The sequence below is a fragment of the Pteropus medius genome, unplaced genomic scaffold (genome assembly GCF_902729225.1).
Source record: "Pteropus medius unplaced genomic scaffold, Ma_sr-lr_union100, whole genome shotgun sequence".
Classification (NCBI taxonomy): domain Eukaryota; kingdom Metazoa; phylum Chordata; class Mammalia; order Chiroptera; family Pteropodidae; genus Pteropus; species Pteropus medius.
Genome location: NW_024340699.1, coordinates 16,640,168 through 16,652,391, shown reverse-complemented (window position 1 = coordinate 16,652,391; position 12,224 = coordinate 16,640,168). Strand labels below are relative to the sequence as shown.

Genomic DNA, 12,224 nt, shown 5'->3' with positions numbered 1-12,224 from the left:
CTTGGTCCCCTGGATGGCCCTCACCACTCCATGCCGGGGAGCCGTTCAGCCTGCTTGCCCCCACGCTGTGGCGCAAGTGCGCACACCTGCTGGGTGTTTTCTGTGATGACATTCTTGGTGCCTGTTCTCCTGAGCTGCTGTGCCGAGTTAGATGATGGGCTTCAAATCGGCACTGAGCGCTGCTCACGGCTGAAGCGGACTTGGGACTGGCCGTTTCAGGAAGCGGTAAACTACAGGGCTGCTCCGAGCATTAACCGAGATAATCTAAAACAATTTTACAAATTACAAAGCCTTGTACACGTGGCCATTTCTTATTATTGCTCTTATCATTACTGCTGCTGTTAGGTGGGTTTTGAAAGAGAGGGAGGAAAGGAAACTGAGCGCCTTGAGCACGTCCTCCCTGCCAGGTGCTGGATGGGTGCTTTTCAAACATGTTTCGTATCCTCTGTGAAGTGCCACTTTGTCATGTATCTACCTTGTTGTTACAGGTGAAATAAAACCAGGGTTTATAAAAATCATTTGCCCCATGTGCAGTGGCTAGTGGCGGCCTGTGGTCTGCACTCAGGTGGTGTGAGCACACAGTCCCGCACTGCCCTGCTCTGGGCCCAGGCACCCAGCGCTTGACTTGTCCCAGGTCTGTGAATCTTCAGCTGGAGGCATGGCTTTTGGTGGGCACAGCCAGGTCCCCCTCTTACTGGCACTGAGATGTGTTCTCGACCCACAGGACCCCGGAAGACCTGTCCAGGTTCGTCGTTGAGCTGCAGCAGCGAGAACTAGTCCTGAAGGACAGGAACAGCTCCATCACCAGCAGGTAAGCCTGGCGGCCGCGTGTACCCAAGGATGGGCCTGCCTCGAAAGCTGGTGTCGGTGAGCGTGTGCCCCCGGCTTGGCTCAGGGGTGGCCGTGCTTCACCACCCAGTTGGCCTGGCCCGAGCCAGGGGGAGCTGCGGCTGCAGGGTGCCCCCTTTCTGCCCCGTAGCAATGAGACTCAGTGAGGTGACATGATGCTGCCCTACCAACGACCTGCCAAGTCACTGAGGGATCTCTGATGTCTGGCTTCCTGGTGCGTGGGGTCTGAGAGGACGTGTGGCTGGATTGGGAGCTCCGAGTGACCCCTCGATGGTGTGCAAAGCCGGCCCTGGGTCAGATGTCTGTGTGTGTGGGTACGCTGGCGCACTCCGGGCGGAGTGACGTCCACAGAGACTGACAGGAGAGCCGGCATGCTGTGGCTGCAAACAGAAGGGTCTTGCCATGGCTCTAGCACGTCCTCTCCAGCCTGACACCAGCTGGTGCCCTTCAGTTTTGACATCTCCCGCGTCACACAGACGTTGGCGAATGGCTCAGGCCCATGAAGTTGTCCTCGCTTAGACTCCCGGCATGGGTCCCCGGGTTACACACACTTTTGTCTGGCTGCAGATTCAGGGGTTTCCTCCTCCTCCCCTTCATAATTTGCTGGAAAGACTCACAAAACTCAGGAAAGTGCGTCATTTGTGAATATTGGTTTATTACAGAGGATACAGCTCAGAGCAGCAGGTGGAGGAGGTGCTCGGGGACGGTGTGGGGGCAGAGCTGCTCTGTGCCCTCTAGGTGCTCTGCCCTCCCAGCACCCCCATGTGTTCGCCAACCCAGAAGCCCTCGGAACCTGTTTCAGGGGCTGTATGGAGTTTCCATGCTCGGTTAAGTCCTTGGCTATTGGAGAGTAATGCAGCCTCTGGCCCCATTCCCCTCCCTGGAGGTTGAGTGGAGCTGAGAAGTCCAACCTTCTCATCCCATGGTTGGTCCCTCTGGTATCCCAGGCCCATCCTGAAGTTGCCTAGGGACCCACCAGGAGTCACCTCATTTGCATAAACTCAGGTATGTTGGAAAGAGTCTTGTTATGAATAACAGAAGATGCTCCTCTCCCCTAAGAGGTCCCAAGAGTTTTAGGAGTTCTGTGCCGGGAATCGGACAAAGACCAAATACAGTGTTCCCCGCTCAACTACAGGGGATATTTCCAAGAGCTCCGTAGGTGTCTGACACCACGGAACCCGCCAGACCCTGATGCGCTGTGAGTTCCCTACCCGTGCATGCCTGCGGTGAGGGTAACTTACAAAGTGGAGGTCAATAGTAGTTATTAGTAATTGTAGTAAATGTTATGTGAATGGCTTTGGGGCCATTATGAAATAGAATAAAGGTGACTTGAACCCGAGCACTGTGATCCCATGACAGTGTGGCAGCCACTGAGTGACTAAGGCAGGAGTGTGCACGGTGTGGAGACCCAGCACAGAGGGATGACTCACGTCCCAGGCGGGACCGAGTGGGACAGCACAAGATTTCGTCAGGCCACTTCAAAACGTGCCATTTGAAACTTAGGAATTGTTTGTTTCTGGAATTTTCCACATAATGTTTTCAGACCGCGGTTGACCATGGGTAACTGGAGCCGTGAATAAGGGGCACCTACTGCACCTGTTTCTTGTTAAACCACACCTGGGCTTCTCCGTGTGGTCTCCCACTGTTCTCCTGTTCTTGGGCAGGGTGGCCACCCAGCTTCGGGGCGTCACACTGCGGCCAGAGAGGAGAGGCTTCCTTCTTGGGTCTCCTTTACGGAACAAGGAGACCTCTCTGAGGACCCCACCGCCAGCAGACTGCCCTTCGGGGCTCATTGCCCCACGCGGGGTCGTGTAATGACAGAAGATGGGATGACAGGGATGAGCTTAAATTAGTCCAGTCTCCACTTGAGTCACTCCAGGAGGGTGGACGGCTGAGTGAGGTTGGGCCCCTCCCGTGAGCAGGAGCACAGGGATAGGCCGAGAGGCAGGGGACCGCAGCGGGAGCCCTCGGGTACCCTGCTGTCCTCACTAGCTGTGGGTCTGGCGGCTCTGAGGAGCCGGCCTGTGGGCCATTGATCATCCATTGCAGCTGCATCACATGAAGATAGTGTTTTAATGATTTATTAGTAGCCAGAAGGAAGGTTTTCTTATTTGGGGGGCTGATGTCACTTTGAAAATTGGCTTTTAGAAGCATCTGGTTATGTTGGACATAATCACATCAACTTAGTTTAAAAACTTCAAATGATAAAGATTGCCTTTTGCTTTCAAAGCTCCTGTCAGATGAAACAAGCATTGAAAGTGATTTGAAATTAAAGCTTTAACATTTTTCCAGGCGATCCTCTTCATTTTACTTTGAATTTGAAACAGAATGAACTATTAGGGGAAAGGAAACTTGTCTGCACTTTTTTCCCACCAGACTGTGAGGTACTTTCTAAAAGTACCTGCTCTCCCCAGCAGCAGGAACATCCACCTCTGTACCTAGGGCAGCATGAGTGAGGAACAGCGCCTGTCTGAGGTCCCTGACCCTGCTGGCGCTTGGGGCCGTAAATGTGGGTGCCGCCGGTCCCATCCTCCTGTGGGATTGGCTTAGGAATGGACTCGCTTCGCAGTGCTCTGTGGTGGGCACGCGGTCTGTCTGCGGGACTCTGGGCAGCTCACTCACCTCTTAGGACCCCTGGGTTCCCTCCGGGAGCTGGCATAGCTGCCCTGGGAGCAGGGTGGGTCGTGGTCACCCCCAAGAGAGCAGCACACTTCCCTCTTCTGCACGATGGTGCCTGTCTGACCGTTCTCTGGGCGAAGTGCGGTGTCACTGCTGTTGGTGACTAACCGGACTTCTAGCTCTTCTGGCACCCAGCTCCCATCCTGAAGCCACCCAGGGAGCCAGGTCATTGGGATGCACATGGCGCAGGGCCTGGTGCCGAGTCTGAGCCCAGTGGAGCGCTGTCGGTGCCGTGCTCAGTGAGCAGACTGCCACAGGGACAGACAGACAGACAGCCCTGCGGCGAGATCGTCTCTGCAGCACTTCCTGTGTCCGGGCCTCGTGCCCAGTGCTCAGTGCCCAGAGCTCACGTGCGTTACCTCATTTCATCGCCTAGCGGTCCCGTAGGAGATGCTGTCACCCTCGTCTGCCTCTTCTGGGGACGAGAACAGGCTCAGAGAAGTCGGGGAACGTTCTTAAGGCCTCAGATGATAAGGAGCTCTCGGGCAGCTCCTGTCTCTTCCGTTTATGATAGACTCGCGTGCAGGTTCTGTGCGGACGTGGCAGGAGCTGGGGTCCTGCGCCCCGGAGGCCCTCGGTGCCTTGCGTGTAGTGTCACTCACGCTCGTGGGGTCCGAGCAGCTGCTTTTGACAGACAGCAGCACGACATGGCTGGTGACCATGGCCTGTGTGTGCAGGGCCAGAACCTTGTGAAGTTGGAACAGCTGGTTTCATTTTTGCGTGTCTTTGAAGGCACTTGAGCAGGACTTGCAGTGTGGTCGGAAGAAGCAGCTTGACAAGGTTGAGGCAAGGGTTCCACAGGGCCCAGGGCTGCTTGCAGGCACCCCCCACTGAGGAGGGGCAGGCAGACGTTCACCTGGCCGCCGTGCGGCCTGAGCTGGGAGCACACCCTCTGGGGTTTGCCCCGGCATTTGCATCTGCCCCTTGTGCTGCACCCTCGTGCAGCCACCCTAGCCGAGCTGCGCATCCGCCTCTCTGCACGGTTGTTGCCATGGCGTCCTAGCGATTTCAGGGGAGATCGGATACTTCTCTGCCCAGTCCTGGACAGGTGACAGCTGCTGAGGGAGGGACCGATTTAACCTTCCTGTGAGACGAGGGGAAGGAGAACCCCCAGTCCTGCCATGTATGGAAGCTGAGTAGGAAAGCCATCTCCCACTTCACTGGGGGACAATAAGGTGACGACCCAGCTCCTAGCTACATGCCGGGCCACCCACCAGTCTGGAGCGGAGAAGAGTATTTACATGCCTTGAGCTACAGCCTTTGAGCCCTGTTACTGGAGAATCCTAGTTCCATGCTCCACCGTAAGTGGACGGGATCTTACTGTCCCTTCTGTCTGTGCCTTCGGACAGCAGGCTGGAAGCCATGGGGGCCTGTGCCTCTTCCCACTACTGGGCCTGGGCCTGCAGGGCGCAGGCGTCCCTGAGCCTTCTACGTGCAAGAGAGAGGATGCTTTCTCCCGTGAGTGGTGAGAACTCAGGCACCAGCTTCACATAACCTCTACTTAACGTCCTGAGCTTTAGTTTCCTTCATCAGATTGGGGCTAGTGTCTTGTAGGGTTATTCTGAGGATGAAGCAGGATGGTGACGACACACCTGGCACACAGGAGCGCTCAGGTGGCGCTGGCTGATGTGGAGGTGTGACATAGCGCATGCCCTGTGGTTGTGAGCCGGTGGTGGGGCAGAGTCCTGGTTGGCAGCTTGTAGGGCAGCAATTGGGCGTCCTTCAGAGAGCTGAGTGTCGGCGGCCTCCACATCGGCATGCTCCACAGCATGCACGGTCAGGCCCAGCCTCTGGGTCTCCCCTTCGTGTCCTCGGGCAGCTTCTGGGCGCCACCGATCACGAAGACGGGCGGCTGTCAGTGCCGGCGGAAGGAGCGCCGTCAGCACGGGAAGCAGCCCTCCTCTCACTGCTGCCCTGGCTTCAGTTTCGGGTCCTGGAGGCTGACGCTTCCTGCCGGATGCATGCCGAGGACTCCGTGCGTGTCCAGGATTTGTGGGCAGATCTGGGTGTGTCTGCTGTCACCGTACTCCACACATAGCTCACGTGACACTGCTGTGCAGCTGCCTCCGCCCTCGCTGGGCCCCCACGAGGGTCTCGGGGTCTTTGGGACCTGGCGCCCCTATATACAACCTGTGTACTGTCCCCAGCCCTGCTGTTGGTAGAGCGGAGGACACTGTGGGCCAGGCCCTGGACAGGCAGCTGCATTTCTTCACAGCTCAGACTAAGCCACACTGCCTGTCTCAGACTCTGACGGGGCGGGTGGATGTGCCCCGGCGGACGCTCATGCGGGGGTATGTGGGCTGTGACATCTGGCTTCTCAGCTTTGCTGGAAGTAAAGGGCTGCCATTGGACAGTGGCTAGTGGGGTGGAATGGGGGCTTCTCAGGGCCCTGTTGGGGTTCTAGGATCCAGGTCGTCACCTATAAGCACGGCGGCGGCGATGGTGAGAGCAGAGTGTCCGTGGGGCCTGTGCCCGCCACAGACCCTGTGCCCCACGCCTCACGACAGCCTGCCTGCGAGCCATGGCGCTCAGGGAGACTGAGCCCCGCCTGAGAGCTGGGGAGTTGTAGAAATAGGACTTGAATCTCGGTCTGTCCGTCTCCAGAGCTCTGTGGTTTATTTGAGGATGGAGCCCACATCCCTGAGAAGCACTTGAGAGGCCTTTGTTACTTGTGTCTTTGCTCCAGTGGAGACTGCCTAGTGGGCCACTGTGTAGCTGGGGCTGGCCTGCCTGCAGAGGCCTCAGGCCACCTCCCTTGCAGCAGATTTAAGGTAGAATGGCTGTAGAGATGAGCGGAGCGCAGCAGTGACCGATGTGGACACAGATGGGTCTCTTTGAGTCGTGTCTGCGTGGCTGGTGGCAGAATCAGCCGTGGAGCCGCCGTGGACCGCATGTTCCCGCTGCTGGGCTGCTTCCTGGCCTGCTGGTCCCCTGTACAGGTGGCCTTCAGGCACCGCCAGGTCACACCCAGGAGCATGCCAGCTCTGGACTGTGTTAATAATCACTACAGTTTGCACTGAAGATCACATTTTGTCTCCTCTGGGCCAGAGATGTCTCAGAAGAGCCTTTGGCCTTAAATTACCAGAGGTTGACAGGCCCCAGAGCACAAGGGCGTTTCCTGGGGCCTGGGCCTGGGCCGCGGGCTGGGGAGCCGGGCTGGGGAGCCGGGCTGGGCCCGCTCCTCTGGTGCTGCCTCTCAGATGCCGGGGGCTCTGTGCAAAGCTGGAGGTGACAGTTGTTGTTTACTGAAGTGGGGTCAAGAACAAATGAGTGGACTGAGCAGTCATCACCTATGCCGTGTCTCAGAGAAGGTTGTTGCCCTTGGCTGGTGCGTTTTCCTGGCATCCACCAGGTGGATTGGTTTCTCTGTTGCCTCCCAAGGGTGAGTTAAGAGCAGCGTGACAGTCACAACTCTTAATGTGGCTCTTCTCCTGCTGTTTGTCCAGAGCATGTCGGCTGTCTTCTTGGAACGTAATTAGGCCTTGTCACCCTTGTCACCCTGTGTCTGTGTGAGTTATAGTGCTCTCAGGCCGTCTGGAGCCCAGCAGGGCCAGCGACGGACACAGAAGGTGCATGAGGACCAGGGACCTGCTCTATGCATCTGGGTGGATTTCACGCTGTGCCTGAGGTGGCAGCTGAGGGTTTGGAAGCTCTTGCTGGTCCCAGCACAGGCCGCCTGTGTTCCATCCTGGCCTCACCACCAAGTAGCTCTGTGCCCCGCCTGTCACGTGATGAGCGGTAAGCCTGGTGCTTCCGTAAAGCACTGAGACCGGCGCCTTTGCTTGGTGAGCAATGTTGCTGGCTGTTACTGTAGTCATCACAGTTGTCATTGTCATCCTTTTTTGCGATAACTGGGGAAGTACGCATTCTGAGGTGGTTCAGGGCACAGCAGTGATGAGCTTTCCAGTGGGCACATTAGCGGCCAGACGTGTCTCTTGGGTGTGGCCCGAGAAGACCAGGAAGGGTTGAACTTGTGACAAGTATGTGTGAAAGGCAGAGATTGTGGAGTTTGCTATGGATCATCTATGGCAGGTGAGGAAAAAGACAAGGGTAGATTCTCAGTGGCAGCGTATGACATGGCAGACCACCTCTTCTGTAGATGGGGCAGGTAAGGGCAGAGGGGACCAGGGGCAGTGCTGGATCTGATGGTATTAAGCCCATTAGACAACCAAGTTAATGCTTGGAGGGGGTCTTGGCTAGCGAGCCTGCAGTCAGACGAGATGTCAGTGGGGGCCAATCGCTTTGGACACTGGCAAGGATGTACCTGGAACAGAGGTCCCGGTGCTCTGTACACGGCCTGTGGCCCACAGCACAGGTGGGGCTGCTGGAGCAGTGTGAGGTCATTCCTCCCTGCCCTTGACCTGAATGCCATGGCGGGGGGCGGGGTGGAGCCGGCGCTAGTCCCCTGGCATCTTGCCCCGAGAACTGTGGCATCCGTTCTCCCTCCCCGGCCTGTGCCTCTCTCAGGTGTGCCTGTGCAGCTGGCCCCTCCCTCCTCAGGGCCTGCACCAGATGCTCCCTGGTCAGCAGGCTGTCCTGGACCACTCTCTCTAGGGTGGCCTGCACCCCTGCCCTGGCCGTGCTTCTGGTGTGCTTGCTCGCCCACCACGAGGGCAGCCCCCCAGACCTAGAGGAGGGCCCAGTCCATGCGCTGCCCAGGAGTGCTTGCTGAGTGAATGAGGAGTGAACAGAAGGCTGGTTCACTGTGCACAGTGTTGTGACAGACAGGTAGTACAAGGCTGGGGTGGGGTGGCGGCCGCCTGTGTCGTGCTGGTCACAGGGCCCCCAGCTTGGCAGCTCTCAGGCAGGAACCCAGGTCGGCTGGGAAGGGCTGAAGGGTGTGGCGGTGCCCCTCTGCCCATACCCACCTGCTGGCCTGCTAGAGCCATTGCATGGGGCCAGGCTTTGCCTTGTCTCTCTGTGCTCTGTCCACCGCCTCCGTGGGCTTCCAGGGGCTCAGTGACCACCTGGGAGGCCTTGATTGGGAGTCGGAGACAACAGGGGAGCATGAACCGTGCTGTTGACCTTGGGCTCTAGCTGAGCTCTGCCTCTGGCCCTTGCCAAGACGATGTGTGTGCACCCTGTGGGGAGCCTGCCACATCCACTTGTCTGTTAGTCTTTTCTGGAAGAGGCTCGTTTTGCAAGGAGAACACGGAGGCCATCGATCATGGTTACCTCTTGTAGAGAAGAAGCCACATTGTGGAGCGTTGTCCTCTCCTGTCCTGGAAAAGAGGAGCCTGGCAGCGACCACAGCCTACCCTGCCCCCAAGCGGGACATTCTGTGCCAGGTCTCATGCTCATCTTAGCCAGTTACTTTCTCTGCAGGAACAGCCTCTGGGGTTTTCGGTGATGTAGACGGAGGTTCTGCCTGTCTGTTCAGCTCTGGGTGCCACATGATGTAAACGGGCTCTAGCAGAAGGTATGGACCAGCCTGAATTCAATGGGCTGTCCCCACGAATTTCTTGGTGCAGTCTGCTGCAGGGGAGACGGTCCACGGATGCGCTGGGGCGTGCCTGCTGTGAGCTTGTGGCTCCTGACCAGGAAGCCTCCTCAGGCCATGGTCACATGGTTCACATGCACTGGCTCTGGAGTCCTGGTGTGAGCCCTGGTCCTGGCCACTGGAGGGATGACACTGAGACACGTCTGTCTCCAGGACGGGATGAGGTGACCCCAGCAGGCACACACAGCTGTGGGGTGTTGGGGTTCACGTTTGCAGCTTCATCCTGCACCTCCTTCCGAGCCTGTGAGGTCTTGAGGGAGCCCTGGCCTTTCTGGAGCCTCCTTCCCTCCCCTGTGAATTGACAGTGACATCTGTTCACACGCTGTGTCTGGGCCCACGTGCGGTCTCTGTGAGTTAGTGTTTCGGCCACCTTCCTTGGCTGGTTGCTTCTTCTCTAGACCGTCTGTCGGGGAGGATGGCCGTCTGTCACAGGTCGCGCCCTCTGTTTGAGGTAGACACTTGAAATGGGTGAGTGTGAGTGAAGAAATGCATCTGTAATTTAAACTTGGAGAGTCACCGTGGTGAGTGGCTTCCGTGTTGGGCAGTGTGGCCTTAGACCAGTGTCCAGGGTTCAGTTCTGCCATGCCCCATAGTGAACGGTTCCTGAGCATTGCTGTCCGCCCTGTCTCTCTCCATCTGTCTCGCTCGTCTGTAAATGGAGACGGCAGTGGGGCTAACAGGTGGGCGGCCACAGAGTTGGCTGAGGGAATGCGTGGAAGCTGGGTGTTTCAGTGCCTGAGCCGTCGTCGGCTCTCAGCACAGGGCGGCTGCTGTTCCGGTGTGTCAACACCCTCATTGACAACCATGTTACTCTGGTGACAACAGAGAGCCGCTCAGAACTCAAGAACTCACGCGGCCAACGTGGTCTCCGTTCCTTAACGCCCTCTCTCTGCTGGGCTTACTCGGAGAATTGCCCCGTCTGACTATGCTGAGGAGGGCAGCTCTGGGTCTGGCCGTTTCCTGGCAGGACTCTGGGTTGTCTGTCACCCCACCCTCCACCCCATGTGGCATTTCGGCTTGGTGCCTGTGCAGGGCTTGTGCCCGGCAGCGGGTGTGAGACGCTCCTTGGAGAGAGAGCCCGCTGGCCTTCGGGGATTGGAGACCTATGCTGGCTGGCCTCCCAGCTCTGCTCCAGGGTTCCCGTGGGTCTGCTCTCACTTCCCCCTCTTCGGAGAGAAGCGCGGCGCCTTTGGGAGCTCTGGCCAGAGTTGCAGGGTTGCCACCCAGCAGGAGGCCCCGGCTCCCTGATTGGGTTCTCTTCTTCCGCTGTGCCCAGGCCCTGTCCCTCTCCTTATTTGGACAGAGCTGCTCGAGGTCCAGGCTCTGTACATTCATGATGGTACCTCTCGTGTCCAACATGGCCCGCCCCTGGCTTGCTGTGTGTTTCATGAACGAAGAGGCAGATGGAGGCCCCCGCTCCCGACGAATGCTGTCCGCCATCCGTGCCTCCGTGCTGCAGAGTGTGCACAGGCCTGGGCAGCGGTGCCCTGGCTTCACGGCTGCGTGAACCGGATGGTGTTGCTCTTTGACCAAGCCTTTTTGTGACGTCTGGTGAATGCAGGCTCCTTACTTGGGTCTGCAGAGTCCTTGGTGTCCTGGCCCCACTGACCTCTCCAGCCCCATCTCCTGGTTTTTCCTGCTTTTGCTGAATTGGCCCTCCAGCTTGTGGACCCCCGTGCCCATCCTGACATTGCACACACCTTCCTTGGCACGTCTTCCTTGTTGGCGCCGGCTCTTTGTTCAATTCTTGGCTGAATTTAAATTTCTCCGATGGCCTTGGCTGACTCCTATCTAAATTAGGCTTCCGCTTAGATTATGTATTGTGCAATTAAGTTTATCTTCATTTTATGCTAATTTGTTCAACTTGTCTCCATTAGAATGGGGATCGTATCTGGGTTATTATGTTCACCACTGTGGTTCTGGCCGGAGCCCCGGCACCCGGCACGTAGCAGACACTCAGTACGTGGTGAGTGATGCGTGTGTGAGGGTCTTTTGGCTGTGAACGACCATGGCTTGTCGCTCCGGCATGCGAGGTAAACTTTGTTTCTCACTTGGCTCCTATCTTTCTCACACCACGCTTAAGCCACAGGGAGATCGCACTGTGTACCCCAAATCCAGCCATCGTGCCTCCTCTCGCTAGTCACTGTCATCCCCCTGATCCCGAGGTCGCCCCTGACTGCTCTCCCTGCTTCCGCCTTTGTCTCTGAGGTCGGCTCTCAGCATCTGTCTGCGCCTGAGCCCCACAGTGGTAGGAGGGTCCCTTCTGAAACGTGTGTCAGGCCCCGTCGCTCAGTGCAGAACCTTCTGGGGGCATTTCATCTCACTTGCTTTTGGTAAGGACTATGTCCTCCCCCTAGCCCTGCCAGGAGTGGGGGCGGGCAGGTGCCACTCAGCAGTGACTGTGATATGTGGACCGGTACCTCCCTTTCTCCCCCAGTGCATTCATCAGTCCTCCCGCCCTCTCTCTGAGTTTGATTTCCCGTTTGTCCAGGCGCGGCACTGGTTGAGGTGGATGAGTCTGCATCTTTGGCTGCCTGCCGGCTGGCCTGGCACAAATCCCCTGGCCTCCACCACCCCATCCAGGCTGCGGTGCCTGCCAGCTCACTATAGTCGGCTCTGCCTCACACGACGGCAGATTGATGGCTTAAAACTGCACAGTTTCCTGCTAGAGAGTAAACTTCGCTGTATTGCTTTCTACCTAAGTGTTGCGTTGTCTAATTTCCCTGCTAATGGCACCTGAGAAGGCTGTCGTCGAGGCTTATGACTGTACAGACAGCCTGGCGTTCTCAGTACTGCATCCATCTGGGCAGGCAGGCAGCGTTGTTAAGATTCATGGCTCTGAGAGCGCTGGACTTCCTCCTGCGGTCACCACGGACACCTGGACGGAGTGCCTGTCCTGTGTTGGGCCGAGCCCAGGATGCAGAGGATGGTCCGAGGGCGGGGCTCTGTGTGTGCACACGCGCGTGTGCACATGCCGTTCCCTGTGTGCATGCTCACACACTGACAAAGCATAGGGTGTTTGTCCGGTCAGAGAGACGTGTTTATTCTCTGGCTACAAAGTAGATCAAGGAATGTTTTTAGAAGTACTTTTTGAGCTAGATGATGAAGAACAACAAAAACTATCAGAAAACGCATACCTGGTGACTCAGAGGCAGGGTGTCTGCAAAAGGGTGACTGCCTGCACGGGAGCGTCCCG

At 57.4% G+C, this 12,224-nt stretch overlaps 1 protein-coding gene across 9 annotated transcripts in view; it reads left to right on the top strand.

The window, feature by feature from the left end:
* The window catches only part of MAD1L1 (mitotic arrest deficient 1 like 1), a 243,216-nt gene that overhangs the window by 47,905 nt on the left and 183,087 nt on the right, over positions 1-12,224 (top strand). For 8 of the 9 annotated variants that reach the window (XR_005656530.1, XR_005656529.1, XM_039879526.1 and 5 more), the window contains one exon: positions 725-811. The exons of the other annotated variant lie outside the window; for it this stretch is intronic. Coding sequence is in view for 6 of the 8 variants with exons in the window: in XM_039879526.1 (XP_039735460.1) it covers positions 725-811 (87 nt within the window). In the remaining 2 variants the exon portion in view is untranslated. The remainder of the gene's footprint in view (positions 1-724; positions 812-12,224) is intronic. 9 annotated transcript variants of the gene reach the window in all.